At 53.2% G+C, this 15,938-nt stretch overlaps 1 protein-coding gene across 10 annotated transcripts in view; it reads right to left on the bottom strand.

Annotated features, from left to right (window-relative positions):
- PASD1 (PAS domain containing repressor 1) overlaps nt 1-15,938 on the bottom strand; it is a 46,853-nt gene continuing 30,915 nt past the window's right edge. For 3 of the 10 annotated variants that reach the window (XM_021405680.1, XM_021405682.1, XM_021405688.1), the window contains 12 exons: nt 13,214-13,320; nt 11,037-11,184; nt 9,298-9,379; nt 8,054-8,177; nt 7,732-7,829; nt 7,200-7,274; nt 6,658-6,855; nt 5,818-6,012; nt 4,824-5,026; nt 4,267-4,359; nt 3,612-3,822; nt 1-2,585 (listed from right to left, as the gene is read on the bottom strand). In XM_021405680.1, coding sequence (XP_021261355.1) covers nt 2,415-2,585; nt 3,612-3,822; nt 4,267-4,359; nt 4,824-5,026; nt 5,818-6,012; nt 6,658-6,855; nt 7,200-7,274; nt 7,732-7,829; nt 8,054-8,177; nt 9,298-9,379; nt 11,037-11,184; nt 13,214-13,320 — 1,705 coding nt within the window. In that variant the 3' untranslated portion in view covers nt 1-2,414. The remainder of the gene's footprint in view (nt 2,586-3,611; nt 3,823-4,266; nt 4,360-4,823; nt 5,027-5,817; nt 6,013-6,657; nt 6,856-7,199; nt 7,275-7,731; nt 7,830-8,053; nt 8,178-9,297; nt 9,380-11,036; nt 11,185-13,213; nt 13,321-15,938) is intronic. The other 7 variants (XM_021405681.1, XM_021405679.1, XM_021405684.1 and 4 more) reach the window with 6 other exon arrangements.

The following is a 15,938-nucleotide window of genomic DNA, read 5'->3' on the forward strand; positions in this document are numbered from 1 at the left end:
TTCAAGACAAGAATAAAATCTTTACTCTTCATCTTCATAAGACACTTCCTTTTTCCCATTACAAAATACTTTTAAGAATAATAACATTTATAAACGTATCTATATTTGACATCATATAAAATAAACCAAGATTTATAGTCACTTCTAGGATTTTTCTTCTTTTACATGGAATATGTTACAATATATACAGTCAGTTTTTCACCGTGTTTGTCAAACCAGCCTGATTGTACCCATCAGGCTTTAGCTTATATGTACAAATACGCTAAAAGTGCAAGACTTTATTAATTAAAGCTGCCTGTGTTTTCAGAGGTCTGGAATTGTGTGGCCTGTAGATATAGATACACATATACATACATATATATGTATATTAAAAACACACACACCTGTATATCTATATATGAAGGGAGATAGAGCTAGCATAGAGATGCTTGTGTGCTAGAAAGCCTCAGGCTGTCGCTGATGCTGGAGCCCAACCCCTGGCGCAGGCAGCCCCGCTCACACTTCTGTTCTCTCATCAGCACCCAGGGGGGAACCGAGCCCACCAGCAACCCTCAACTCCAAAGGGATCCCAAAAACACAGGTCCTAGCTAACACCGAGGTAAACGAATAGGAATTCACCTGAATAAAGAGATTCATTTAGTCGTTAATGTTTTGAGCGTGAGTGATAATTAAGGCAAAAATCCCGTGGCCCTGAGCCTGTCGTGCCCTGCCGGAGGCAGGCTGAGCAGGGCCGAGCCAGCCCTGCGTGGGGCTCTGGGACTTTGCTCCCTGGCACACACGGCTCCGCCCGTGAGCGGCTGCGCTAGCGGCTGGGGTGGGTGCTGGAAATAAAGGGGGGGGGGGGGCATGATAAAGTGCATGTTTTAGGTTGCTTGTTTTAGCAAGGCCAATCTCACATGTAAACATCCCTGCAAACCTCCCCCGCTCCCTGCGGAGAGGCTGCGAGCGACAGACAGCCGTGCCACCCCGCGGCCCTCCCCGTCCCCATGCAGCCCAGTGCCACCATCAGCAGGGCTGTGGAGGGGCACAGCCCCATCCGGCGCACCCACCGCCCCCAGCCCCTCTCCTTGCAGGGCAGCAAACCCCCTCCGTGGCAAGCCCTGCTCACAAGAGCACAGCCACGCTGCCACGCCGGGGCTGGCACGTGGGGGGGGGACGTGCAGGACAGCCACCGTGCTGCAGCCTTCTCCCCCCACCAGTGACAACAGTGTACAATAGTGTATCCTTGGTGCGTGTGCCTCTGCACGCGTGCGTTTTCCTCCCCACCTTCCTGCAAAGCTGAAAGCAATGGCCAACGCCGTCATCCGCATTTGGGCTCCAGCAGTGCCCTCGGTTACTCCTCAGCCCCCAGCGCCTCAGAAATGTACATTTTTCCTTTGGAAAGACACAAACAGTTGGGACACAACTATACACCCACTGAGCAATAGACTAGTTTTCGATTCTTAAATATGAACATATCGTTAAAAAGTGGCAATTTACAAAAATACAATTTATTGCTGACCCTACGGGCTTGTAACATCGCCTGTGTCATTGTGAGTATGTTTCAGGGTCGTCAGACTGAACTCTGACCGAGCAAAACCACAAAGTTTGCCATCGCATGGTGTTCTACTGTGTGTGTTTGTTTTCACGTAAAGAAACATACACAACAACATCCACCTGGAACGGAGCAAAACAACAGAGGAGAAAGAGCAAAGATTCTTTGTACACAACCTGGAAAATATTTGGCTACAGGGAGTAAAAACCATATAAATTTCTCTGCACTTGTTAACCAAAATAAAAGATGAGGAGTATCTTATTGGTTGTGATGTGAGCTGGTTTAACAACAGTAAGAAATTCAGGCAAAAGTGGTGTTACGTAAATTAGCAGCATTATCCAATCTCCTGGAAAACAAAACGGTGGGGCTGAGGTATAGAAATAAGGAAAAACTCCACGACGGACCTACGGGAGCGAGACGAGCTATGTACACGGGAACCCCGCGGCGTGCTGCGGGCGCTGGGATCAGCGTCACAGTGACTGCCAGCACCGAGGCCCTGATGGGACAGGGCTTGTCTGCAGTGCCGCCATCCCCACGGGGACCTCAGCCAACCTGCTTGCAGCCGGGCTGCTGTCCCCTTCAGGCCAAAGATCTGCAGCCAGCACTGACACGGGCAGGCACGGCTCGGCGACCGGCCCCAAGCACACCTTTCTCACCAAGTCTGCAGGTTTGGCGGGCGGGCAGGAGCCCTAGGTGAGCATCCTCCTGCTCCTCGGCTTGACGGTGCGCTCCCTCGGGGCAGGCCTGGCTGGGGCTCGCAGCTCACGGGCTCTCTTGGGTGGTGGCAGTGGTGCCATCAGGAGATTCCAGCTGGGCCCATGGCAATGCCACTCGGTGAGGTGTCCCCCGGTGGGGTCTCGCTGATCTGAGCGGCTGTTGGTCAGGGCAGCTGCATCTCGGGCAGGTCGGGCAGGTTGCAGGGCTGGCCCTGCGCATGGCGGCCCTGCGGCTGCGGGTGCAGGAAGTAGCTCAGGGGGCTCTGCTGCGGGACGTGGGGCGGCTGGAACACGCGTGGGCTGGGGACTCCCGGCACCACCTCGGCTCCTTGCATCTGCAGGGAGACACAAAGACAGCTGCTCAGACCTGCCCCAGGCCCGGCGCCCCTCCCTCACTGCTGCCCAGGGGTACCGGAGCCCAAAGGTGATCTGTGCCCACCTAGCAGTGAGCTGCGGACAGGGGATTATGGCGGGGCAGTGGCACCCCCCATCCCACCAGCTCTACAGGTAGCCCAGATGAAGGCCTCGGGCAGGCAGCTGCAGCACAGCTGCGGGATGGGCGGCCCCATGGCTGCTGCTCCACAGAGCAGGCCTCATCCCCCCGCCGTGGCACCGAGGCCTGACTTGCTGTTGACTGAAGTTTTCACCTCCCGCACACTGCCACGCTGCTGTTCTCTTGGCTGACAGCAGCACACACGCAGCAGTGGGAGCCTCTCCCGCCCATGTTTCCAGCAACAATTCATTTCTCACTCCAAATGCAGCCCTGCAGCGTAACTTCAGCGCTATCTATTCCTGCTCTTGCTTTCTACCATCTTTTCCAGGACAACCACAGCTTGCCTCTGCCAACCCAGCAAGTCTTGCAGAGCATATTACTCATTAATTATTAGTGTCAACAGCCCCTCTCCTTGGCAGCGCTGTTCACTTGGCATGCACTGATGAAAACATGCATTGAAAAAACAAAACTGCCTTTCCCAGAGGTTTGTGTTGGGAAACAATCGTTCATTGAAAGAAAGCAGTGACTGCAGCTGATAAAAACCCCTTGCTACGCCAACACTTAGCAGCAGGAGCCTTGTTTTCAAGGGGACTGAGCCCTTATCGCCTGTCACTTCCACAGTGGGATTCCCACCCCAGACCCTCTGAATGACTTATACTTGAAGGCCTGGCTCTGTCTTCTGCTCGCTAAGGGACAGCTGGGCTCTATGGAAATACAGCCTTGAAACTGCGTACCAAGTCAGGCTGGAAATGCTGTGCACGCGGGCACACGACGCACAGCTCAGGTCTGATCATCGTCAGCTGAGCCCCATTTCTTCCCCAGATCCCTCAGACCCCACCCCAGCCCAGCACACAGCCACAGACCTTACCTGAAGGTAGAGACGGTGCTGCTGGACCTGCTGCTGCGGCCAGGGGTGGAGGTGCAGCGGGGAGCTGCCAGGGTGGGACACGAAGCTGCTGTGGGGGAGCATCACAGATGGGGAGAACACGGGCGAGGGGGCGGGGGGCCGCACCGTGCTGCCACTGATGGGCTGCATCTGCGCGGGGGGAGGCAAAGGCTGCTGCTCTGCCACGAATCTGCTACGGGGAAGAAAATCCAACGTGAGAACCCAACCCTGGCTCGGCTGCCTGATGGTGCAGGAATCAGAGCAGCAGGACTGGTCAAACTGTGCCAAAACCCACACAAACATCCCTCTCCCATCAAGCATTCCCGACTGGAACTGCAGGGAATCAGGGATGAAAGGCTATACATCTCTGTGACCTGATCAAGCACTTCATGCTTTGCAAAAGCCAGCAAACAGTTAGGAAAACTCTTCAAAGAACTGTAATTATCTTGAAGATCTTAGCAATTAAAAGAAGTACATATTCTCATTTCTTTTTCTCCTAACCAGCTTAGATTTTGTTTCCTTTAAGTCTGGTTTGTTTTCATGTGCTCGCACACAAGTTTTTCAAAGTAATTTTTGGAGCCATGAAGCAGCACCCTGCTACAACACCACATGGGAGCAGGGACAAGCAAGGACTCACTTCCCAGGCTGCCTGCTGGTGCTGCTCGGTGCGGACGGAGCGCTGCCATTGGCGGCGGGCACCATGGCCTGGATGGACTGGTCCAGCAGCATCCTGCAGTGGGGGAAAACAGGGGGCAGTCAGGGCAGGCCAGGTCCAGACTGCTGGCTGCCAACCTCTAGGAACAAGTCCCCTAAGCCCTCCCTGAAAGCATGCAAAGTACCACCGATTCTCCATGGAAAAAAGCCAGTGCAATAGGACGCTTCTCATCACTGGGACCCATGGAGGTGGGCTGAAACTCGCCACATCTTCCGTGTCAGAAATACATTTTTACAGATGGCGAGATCCCTAGCCCACATAGTTTATGCTGTCCCTTTACAGAGTATTTTGCGGTGCCTGGATCCCAGAGATAACACCTGCAGGCAAGTCCCTGCAAGGCAGCTGCATAGCTTGGGGCAGTTTACAGCTTTGTATAAAAGAATAATGCTTTTGCCATAGATCTCATTCTGGGTGGAAAAAGAGACTTTGGAGCTTTGCAGCAAGCAAGACAGGGCTGGGAGGACGGTTCCAGCTCTTACCTGAGGCTCCTGTCCTGGCTGTAGTCAGACTGTGTCTGTCTTTCACTAACATCGGTCGGCAGCTGTGCAGCCACTGCAATGGGATGTGCTTGTGAAAACACCGTGGGGTTGTTGTAGAGGGGCACTGAAATGCTCGTCTGCCCTGGCAGACACGTTGGCTGGGCTTGATTTCCTCGCATTAGGTGCTGCTGCTGCTGTGGTACCTGAAATGCAGATGCAGACACACAGGTCAGGCTTTGAAGCTCTCAGTTATACAGCTAGAACAACAGCTTCAAGTTGGGAAAAAGACAAAGAGCAGTGGAAGTTCTCCCTGAAGGAAGTGATAGGAATGGTACATGCACGAGCACAGACGCCTTGTTGGCATTCATCACCCTGATGTGGCAGTGGCCAGGATCCTCAGCATCAGGAGCAGAGGTGTCCTACAGCTGGACACGGGGATGGGAGTGCCAAGCCCCAAGGAAAGCTGCTCCTGCACTGCCCAAAGCACGCGTAAGCACTCTTTCATCTAAATAAGGTTCTGGGGAGACATTATAGCTGCCTTCCAGCAGCTCCCGAGGCCTGCAGGAGAGCTGGGGAGGGACTTGCCACTGAGAGCAGTGGCAGGGCAGGGAATAATGAAAAGGGGGAGATTTAGGTTCCATATAAGTAGGATATTCTTTACGCGGAGGGCGGTGAGGCCCTGGCACTGCTGCCCAGAGCTGTGGGCGTCCATCCCTGGAAGTGCCCAAGGCCGGGCTGGGTGAGCCCAGGGCCCTGAGCTGGGGGTGTCAGGGCTGCAGGGGTACGGCTCGGGGGGCTGCAAGGTCCCTTCCAACCTAAACCATTCAGTGATTCTATACAGTGACTTTAGGCCCAGTGACGCTAAACTTGTTTATCGCAGCTGCCTTCCAAGACTTCTTGGCCAGAAATGAATTCCCCTTTCACCCCCACGTTATGCTCGGTGCCGCCCATCCCCGTGTGAACATCTCGGCAGAGCCCGAGCGCAGCCAGGCACCTGGGAGGGAGTGCTGCTGGGCTCCCTGAGGAACGGGCGCGGGGTGGGCACGGGGTGTGGCCCGTAGTGCTTGGCCATGGGGCCCGGCTGCGCGGCCTTCTTGGTGCCGGGTTGCCGGGACGGCGGCGGGGCCCTCCGAGGGCTCTGGCGCTGCGCGTTGTTGAAGACCAGGGGGATCGGCTGCTGCATCAGCATCTTTAATGAGAAGAGAGGCACGGGCGCGTTACACATCGGGAAGGGATAGAAGACAGCCCTTGCTGGGCAACTGCCACTAGATGGAGCTTTGGCTTTGCTAGAAAAGGGGGGCTCCGCAGGCTCCCGGCCTGTGTTGAGGGGTGCAGCTGGCGGGGCCTTCACGGAGCTCCACTGGGCTCCCGGCTGCTGGGAGGCCCGCCTGCTCCTAGCAGGCCGCTGTCAGCGCGTGGGCAGCGTGCCCACAAACCCAGCGGGACAGCACGTCATGGGGACGGGCAATCACATCAGCTCCTGCTCAGATATTGAGAGCCACGACTGCCCCGGTGCCGTTGTCCCTGTCACGTGTTGCGGGATGGCACAAGAGGCATTAACTGCTGGGATCGCTGTGCAGGGTGAATTCTGACCAACCTGACCCCTTCCTTGGGGTTGCTTTCCTACATCGAGAGAATGACTCCATCCTTAAGCAGCCAGCGACTCCAGCTACCCCCCAGGAGACATCCTGCCAGCCACCCCACGCCCGAGACAACACTGTGAGTTCATCCAGAGCTCATTTCCAAATGCTTTTGCTGCAGACGACGCTGTCACCGATCCGCATGCTCCAAGGAAAAGCAAAGGGTGCCCGGTCCGGGGGCAGGGCAGCGGTACCTGCAGGTTGGAGTCCTGCACCAGCTGGAGCTGCTCCTTGATGACGTGCAGCTCTTCCTGCTGCGTCTTGATGTCCGCTTGCAGAATGCGCGTCCTCTCCTCCAGCTGCTCCTTCAGCTGGTGCATCATGCCCAGCGGGGCTGGGAAGTGGTACACGGGCTGCGGGGCAGAGAGCGGGCACGACTCGGGCCGGTCCCACTGCGCACATTGATCATGATTCTTTTGTGCAAGGCAGGCAGGTTGCTGGAATACCTGACTAGCTATGATTTATGATTCCCATTTTTTTTTTGTTTGGCATCCTCTTCTTCTACCAGGGCTATAACACTGCCATGTTGTATCAGTCTGTGCCAGCTGCTAACAACACAGACAAGTCTTCAGCAGCCCCCAGCGGTTTGACAGTTCTGAGCCTTCCTTTAAACTGTGTTTTTAGCATCCTAGCTTGGCTGGGGGCAAGGGCCCAGCCCTCCTGCATATTGCAGAGCCCCAGCACAACCCCTTCCCTCCCACCCACCTCGGGGCAGGGGCTGCACTGCACCACGTACCATCACAGCCTGCTGGGAGGGGACCGCCGGCTGCTGAGGGAGGTGTTCGCCCGCGGCTGGAGGCGTTGCTATGGCCTAGAAATGAAGACTTCACCTTATTGGAGGTCTCTAGCACCTCTAGTGCCAAGCAGGCACGGTACCAGCTGCTGCTGGCCACGCAGCCCTGGTGATGAAACAAGTGCAGGAAGCCTGAAAGCTTCATGCGGAGGTCTGAGGGTGAGTCTGAAGGGAGAATTTGAGCTCCCACATGCCCCCTGTTAATTGATAGCAAACACTTGGTGTCACCGTCTGCGTCTGGACAAAAGCCATTTAACATGTGCAAACCTAAGAGACGTGTTGGGAGGTGGAACTTGGCCTGGAGGAACAACGAACCCTGAGACAGCAGGTGGCTGTGGTGCCTCCAGCAGCTCTCCTTGCCTCTGCCAAGGCCCCAGGAAATCTCAGCCCCGGCCCCACACACCCGGAGCTGGGGGTCAGACCCCTCCAAGGGCGAGACCAAGGCCTCCCAGCTCCTCCCTTCAGCAGCACCGACCTGAGCGCTTCCAGCCGCCGCCAGCCGCAGGGACGCCTTCTCCGGCACCGCCGGCCGGGTGGGAGTGCTGGTGTCGGTGTGTCGGATGGACGAGGTGGCTGGAAAAGAGATGCTTTGCTGCCACACAGCAATAGAGCTGTGCCTGGCCACCCCTGCTCTCATGAAGGTGATGGAGGACACAGCACCACAGCATGTCAGCGCTGAAGCTGAGCCCCCCGCATTGACTCAGTCCCGGCCGATGGAAGCCTCTCAGTCAACCCCGGATCTGGGAGGGAGCCCTGCCCCTCGCCCCCCCCCCCCCCCCGCTGAACCGGGCACCTACAGGCGGAGTCGGAGAGCGCGGTGTGCGAGGAGCGGCGGGAGCTGTGGGACGACAGCGACATGCCCTCCCGGCTGGCATCCTGGCTGCTGCCGCAGCGGCCCACCTCCAGGTAGCTGCCATGGCTCTGCAAAGAGAGAAGCACATGCGAGGGGGTGTCGGGGGAGAAATAACAGGGTAGGTGCTGCTGGTCCCCTCCAGTTGACCCCACAGCTCACCCTCGATGGTCATCCTGATGCCTTTACCCTCCCTACCCACACATCCCAGAGGGAACAGCTGAACTTTGTGCATTTGTGTGGCACTGGAGCTGTCACCAAAATGGCAGATGGCACCTGGCAGCTGGTTTATGGCTAATAGCCCACGACATGACTGTTCTACTGCAGGATGTGGTGACCATGCTGTCTGTGCTGTCACCCTCCCCATGTCTCCCCAGGAGCTCCCCACTCCCTGAAGAGCAAGCAATGGGTGCAATTGCCCTACTGCTCTTCCCACTGCCTTGCACCAGCCAGATGTAGCTTCATGGCTGCAGAAAAACATCACTGCTATCATGGGGAAAATTACAGCGGTGTGCTGTAGTGAGAATAGCTGCTGGCAAGATGGCCCCTACTCCAGCTCAAAAGGTCTCTGGGACAGTGTCCACAGTGCATCCCATAAGTAATTTCTATGACATAATGGCTGAAGAGCAGTTGAGGCTAATGGAATGATAATTACACAACAAACCTCTTGGAGCTGCTTTATCAGTCTTATCTGTAAACTATTGAGAGGAGGAATTTAAAAGGAATCAAAATGACCTTGTTAATTGGGCAGGTGTGTTGGGATGCCAGACTGGTTCAAGCCATGAAAATTACTGCTCTGGTCACTTGATGCCATCCTGCCCAATGGTGCAAACAGAGCTGAAATCTGGAATAAGAACCAATGCATTGTTTTCCCTGCACTTCCAACCTTTGTCTGAGCATTGGTGCCAAGCTGGCATTAGCCAAGCAGGAGCGTGGCGGTACTGCCCCGCACTCAGAAAGATATGGACAAGCTGAGCAGTGGGACTGCAACCGCTGGATTTGCAGTTTCATGCCCGCACCAAGATGGGGCAGCTTAGAGCCATGCATTGTATGACTCCTGAGCACCTGCTTGAGTCATAGCCCAGGCAACGGCTTGGGAGGAGAGGAGAGTATGGGAGAAGGAAGAACAGGTAAGCTCTGAAGATTGGTAAGAGATGGCTCTGTCCATTCAATCGCGAAGAGACGCAGTACCTTTACAGAAGAGGATGCCAGTTCAATGGATGACTCTTCAAGGCCAAGATCTCGCCTTCTTTCAGCTCGGACTTCTGCGTAACTAATAAAAACAATAAAGAAAATTAAACCATTTTTTTCAGTGGCAGGACCAGGCCACCCCTGAAAACAGAGGCACTGGGTACTATTTGCTGCATGGCAGCTGTCCCGCCCCACAGGTTACAACAGAGCTTTCCTCTGGAGTCAGAAGCTGTGCACAGCTCACACGTGTGTGCACACACAAACAAGTTGCTGGAGGAACATCGTTGTACAGCCTTGCAATCTGTGAATAAGCACTGAGTGTCTGCAGTCAGAAACAGCAGGGTGCTTCACAGTCCCCCTCCGCCCAAGCGGGTCAATGCGTTAATTGAACTCGTCATTCCAAGCACAGATGCAGACATCCCTCTGCAAATTTTGGCCTCGGTTGCCTTCAAGGAAAATTCATCTAAAAGCAGAGCTCTGGGGGTGCACCCAGCGCCACGTGTGCTGCATTGGGGTTAAAATCCCTCACCCTTGGGAGCTCTGAAGACACAATGCTGGCTGCACAGTGCAATGTGCATGCAGGAATCCCCAGAAACGTGCCTCTAACGTGCCTGTATTTGCTCTCTTTTTTTTTTTCCTCTAAATAATATTTACAGCGAACAATGCTGCATGATTCACCACTGGGATTCATTGGAGAGAATGTTCTAAAGGCTCTGAGCAGTTCTGGTGTCAGAATTAGGGCTGCTGAAATGTGAATGGGCCAAACCTTTGTGAGGGGCAAGAGGCGCTGCTGAGCTGAGCTTAATTACAGCAGTGTGAGCACTGAAACAAGTCCCTGCACAATAAATTCAGAGCCTGAAGCACAGCCCAACTGCCTGAAGCATGGCAGCCCAGAAGCAATTGCTCCATCTGATGTTTGCTTAAAATAGCACTCTACATATAGCTTACACCAGCGCCTCAACCACTGACACCTGTGCATTGGTGTAAGGTGTCCTCAGTCTGTGCTTCTGAACGTGGAAAAGATTTCCAGTTTACTTGTGCTTTGTCTCCCAAATGTTTGGCAGCAAAATGGGGGAGCAAAAAAAAAAAAATCACAACAACTTGATTCCTAAGGAAATGGATTCTTCAGGAAAGATGCACCCAGCAACAACATGACTCAAGTTAACAGATCAAATCAGTACGTCGCTCTTTCTTCAATGCCTTCAGCAAATACACCTGTGCTCTGAGCACTACTGTGTGCTGGCAATGGGAGGCAGCAGGTTCCTGGCACAGCTCGGCTTGCTCCAGCTCAGCTCTGCCACCGAGCCCAGAGCCAAGAGCACTGCAGAGCACCCCAGGTGCCACCGTGGGCAAGGAACGTGGCCAGTGGGACAGCAGCCACTGACCTGCCCTGAGTACATAACGCTCCGAGCAAAGGTTTGGCAGGAGACGTATCACCCCATTTACACCCACGGAGCCATCTGATAGTCAAAGCTCCAGCTCCTCGTCCTGCCATGTCATTCCTGGGGGCACTCTGATGGATGTGGACAGTGGTGGCTTCCAGGCCCAGCTGCTGAAGTGTGGTGAAAACACATGACACTTTTCCCCAGGTCTCCTGTCGTAACAGCTTTCTACAATTGCATTCCATCTTAGTGTGCCAAGGCACGCAGCAAATATTTGGCTTACACAAAACAGAACCGGAAACATAATGGACGAGGACATGGAACACATACTTTAAAGTGCTTGGCGCTTGCTCCTACCTAACTACCAGGTGAGTGCACACAATGAACTCGGGCTTGGAATTCCATTGGTGGTAGGTGATGTAGTAGTGTGTCTGCAGCCAGATCCACTGCTGGCCCTTGGTCAGGAACCGGTAGTAACACGACTTGCCTTTTCCAAATTGCATCACTGGTAAACAAAAAGAAAGCACATTATAGCAAGCGACCTCCAGAGAGCTCAAGGCGCAAAGGCGATTAGAAGGAACGCTCAGCCCCAGCCTTGCTACCACGCTAATGCTGCTCTTGTGGCTTTATAAGCACGACAGGCACACAGCCACGCACCCAGCTTTCCTTTGGGTTCTTTCCTGCTACCAACCTCCACAAGAGTGTATTTTAATACTTAGAAATTGTTCTTATAACTGCTAATTGGCATAACTTTATAACTGGTTATATTCTTACAACCTATTAGTGGGCTTCTCTGAAAGTAATAAGCAGAAGTAATATAATTTAAACAAACATTGGCCTTTCAGAAATACATGAGGATGCATTTCAGAGATGGTGGGCTTGATCCTAATGGCACAAACAATATGATGGTGGAAGTCAGCAGTCACAGTGAGAGCTGTAAGAGCTGCCCTGAAAGCAACAGGCCTCGTACAGACCATCGGGGTATATCCAGAAAAATCACAGGTGCTGTAGTATAACAGGAACATAACAAGGGGAACTACATTAAATAACCACTTTAATTGCTCCCACACTGCTGGCAGTACAAAATGAAACATGCTCATTTAAAATACCCATAATTAACGCAAAGTGGAATACAAATGTGGTTGAAGCAAACCCACTGCACTTCACAGCGGGTGGGATGGGATGCCAGCCCACGGCAGCCCACCTGCCAGCAGGAAGCCAGTCCAGCCACGAGGACACGGGCAGTTTTACAAACCCTGCTTTGCTAACTGCTGGGGCTGCCTCTCTCAGCCATCCCATTAACGGGGATGGGCTTCAGAAGGAGCATTTAGAGAAGGCCTTCTGGCTAACGTGCCGTGCTGCTGATTGCCCAGCACTCAGTCCTGTCCGAGGTGTCCTGAAGCAGCTCCTGGAAGTCACTCACAGCACTTGACCTTGCCTGTCTGAACGGTACAGCTAAAAGAGCCTTCTCTGCAGGTGTGCTGAGCAAACATGCCTCCAGAATATGACAGATTGGTGGTAAGCACAGACGTAAAACATGAACAGATTCTCTCTGAAAGTCATCTTCTCCGTTCTCTGCTAGGTCCTTTAGCATCTCAAATGTGTCCATGGTGAAGGGGCAGTGGCAGAGGTGGGGGCATTGCAACTGAGAGCTGAAGATGCGCTGGGGATCGTGGAGCTGCTTGGTGCCCTGGCTTCATGCTGCCAGCACTGCAGGGCAGGCCTGCACCGCCCCGCTGCCTGGGGCAGCTGTGTTCCCTGCTGGTAAGCTCCTTCCAAACAGGGATAGCAGGCAGGCAAACAGCAAGTTGGTCCAACGAGAAACCTGTGAGCAACATTTCTCAAAAAAATATCTCATTACCAAGATGCGTTTTACAAAGTGCATCATGACACTTCATTTCTTGGCACTGCAAACCAGCAGGCAGACTCAATTCTTGTTCAGCATCTGATTCTGAAGTGCATGCAACAAAACGGAAAAATACAGTCCTTGGGAGAAAGCTTCTCTCGCACTCTTCTGGCTGGAGATCCACATCAATGAGCTGTACACCACGTCTGCTGCCATCTTCTGCACTGCCCTGCCAAGGCTGTGGACATTCTCTGGTGTGGTCCCACATCAGACAGAACTGGACAAACCCTCACAGTGGTGCAACGCTCAGAAAAATCAGCACTAAAAGCCCACGGCCTTCTTTCTGTGTCCACAAACGTTGCTGGTGGAAGGACAAGTGCCCTCTCCCTGCTCCACAGCCCCGCTCTGCCCCAAGGCAAGTGGCACGTGCCATTAGATCCTTCTGGCTCTCAGAAAGTCCCCGGGAAGGGTGACAGTCAACAGCATTCCCAGGGCCAGGCCTGCCCTCATACACAGGGGGCAGGGGGTCCCTGAGTGACTGCTGAGGGATTCAGGCTCCCAGGGAGGCACTGCTAAGACAGCCTTTCTTCCTTCCTTCCCAGACAGAGACACCTTTTGCGATGACAACAAAGGGCTCTGCATGAGTGGCACGTGAGATCACAGATGGGCACACTGTGGAGGGACTTACAGTGTTCATGGCACCTAGCGAGAAGCTCCAGGTCATCTGCGTGGTAGTAGTCATAGCCTGATGTTCCCAGCACCTCAAAGGGTAAGTATCCTATAATAGGCGGAGCCCTAGGAGGGAAGCAAAGGGCAGGTGGTGAGCACAAACCTGCACTGAGACACCAGGGCAATGCTACGACCGAAGCCATCAGCTGCATCCACTGGGCGCCTCCACCCAGGAGCAGATTTTCATACGTACAGCGATGCACTGCCGGATACAAGCAGAAGACACAGAGAAGAGGCAAAAACTGAGAAAATGAAAAGGTGTGTGTTTACTGCTTCACAGCCTATTCATTATGTGGGTGTAGGGAGGGCATGTGCGTACGCAGTGACTCAATCCATTAAGCATGCTCGTGAGACATGGCTTGAGAAATGCTATGGATGTTTGTGTGTGTAATAACCCGGAGCCCCAGCAAAATGCTCCAGCAGGTTGGATATAAATGTCATCCGGGTAGTGACTGCAGAGGAAAAAGTAAGTGGGAAGCTTCTGGATATTAATATGGGAAGTCTTCCCTTGTCTTTCCAAATGACCCAGCTCCATGTTCATCCCCTTGGGGGCATAAGAGGTTATTCAAGCACCGAGGGCCAGAAGAGGTCTGTGACTGCTCCCTTCCCTGGCTTGCTCTCCTGAAGGGAGGCTCTAAGTCCTGGCCGTACCCTCCCCAGTGCTTCCCCGCAGTCGTAGGCAGCCTGGCAGCAAATGGCCAACGGGGGAGAACAAGGCCATATGGATGGGGGTCTGCTCAGCTGCAGCCCTGCAGCACACCCCCAGGAGAATCTAGGGCTCAGCAGGAGCTCCAGATCCCAAGCGATGTGCCAGACCTGACCCAGTACAAGGAGCTGTCTGCAAGAACCAGACTTCTGCGCTCTGAAGGCAAATCTCTGGACACAGAGCACTCTCAGTACAAAGTGGTCTCAGCCACAATACAGCCCTATTGAGCCAAAGGCTCTTCACTGTGTTCCTTTTCCTCATGTGACCCAGATTTCTGTTAATGATGATAATACATGTATTTATTAAAGTGTCCTTGCTGTCTCTTTGGCAGATTGGCCGGTGTCTCTCGACATGCTTATCTTCAAGACAGTAATGCCTTTCAGATGCACATGAGATAAACATTTAAGCTGATCAGGGAAGTATTATGCTTCCACGACTTTCGCCAGATTTCTTTAAATGAGAAAGCAACCACAAAATGCTCCTAATCCGTCATTTGACAAGGAGCTGGCTTGCTTGTGGAACCATTTAGAAGTGCCTTGTTAGCGTAACTTCCAGCCTTGGGGCCTGCAGCTGGCTGTGCAAATGGAAAGCACTGTTTTTCAGAAGGCTCTGAGCGCAGGGCTGGAGGCTGGGTCAGCAGCCCAAAGGACGGGGCACCCACCTTCCAGCCTGGCTGGAGCAGACTCTGCAGTCTTTTAGTAGCAGGAGGGAAAGCCAAGAGAATGAAGAACAGAAGCAGACTTAAAGTTCACAGGTTTTCTTCTTCCGTGTACGTATATATAGACTAAGAAAACAGTTTTCCCTGTTTTTCTGACATCTATCCAGATCTCTAGAGTGCTTTCTGCATTATTCATCAGGACTCCACGCATGCCATGGCCATGATAAGAAAGGTCCTGTGCACACAGTGCTCCTACTGAGGGCACGCCTCTAGGATCAAGCTCTGTGAGCTGACGTAGCCAAGCAAGAAACAGGAAAATACCCAACAACATTTCACAGCATCCTAGAGTTCCCAGGAACTGCACCGGAGAGAGATTTGAAGCAGTGATTCAATGAGACAGCCCACATGATTCCCTTCTGGTTCTGGGATCCGGTGCTGTCACAAACTGTCCCAGCGTCTGCGTTAGCTTAATCCACTCCCAGCAACAATGGTCTCCTCACTGGGATTCCAGTGGGACTGGAGCGGCTGCGAGCGCACGGCACAGAGCTTCCTCTCTGAGTCATAACCCAGATTCATCAAAAGGCTCTTTGATATGCTGCGAAGAAGCTCCTGCCTGCCTTATTCACAGCAGCTGTTGGGCGCAGCCCTTTGGAGAGCCAGCTCACTGCTACAGACAGTGACATAAGGGGCTTAGGGCTCTTTGAGGAATCCTTGTTAAATCACCTGATTCTAAAAGTGTGCCTCACTGGGCAGGCCAATTAAAGTCTAACGAAGTCACTGAAGTCAGATCCCAACAACAGGACTAACGAGCTGGCTGTGCCAACCCTCACAGCAGTAAGTGGGGCTGTCTGCACTTCAACATGAGCTGCATGAGCGCGCATCGCCACTGCTGCAGCAGTGCAAGTTGTTCCCTGTTTGTGTTCCCTCTCTCTGATCCAGATGTGCAGATGATACTCAGTCTCTGCTCCCTCTCCAGTAGAACTTATCTCCTCCAGCCTCACCTACCAGAGGTGATGCTTTGCAGAGCTTGTGAAGGGTGGCAGAATGGAGAGCGCATTTGGCAACGTGTTTATGTTTCCATGCTGAATGAAGAGAAGCAAGAGAGAGCAAAACCCTCCTGCCTCTTCTGAAGTAAATGAATCCTATATTAATTAGCTTAATGAAGTCATTCCAGTCTTCTTCATTCCCCATGCCTACCCTACTGTGTTCAGTCAAAAGCAAATCTGCAATTAAACGATCTAATCCACTGCTTTTTCTAAATTCCATCATTTTTCAGAGTGGAAATCGAAAGTTTATCAATACAGCAAAACATTTAGTGGG

The sequence above is a fragment of the Numida meleagris genome, chromosome 8, assembly GCF_002078875.1.
Source record: "Numida meleagris isolate 19003 breed g44 Domestic line chromosome 8, NumMel1.0, whole genome shotgun sequence".
Classification (NCBI taxonomy): domain Eukaryota; kingdom Metazoa; phylum Chordata; class Aves; order Galliformes; family Numididae; genus Numida; species Numida meleagris.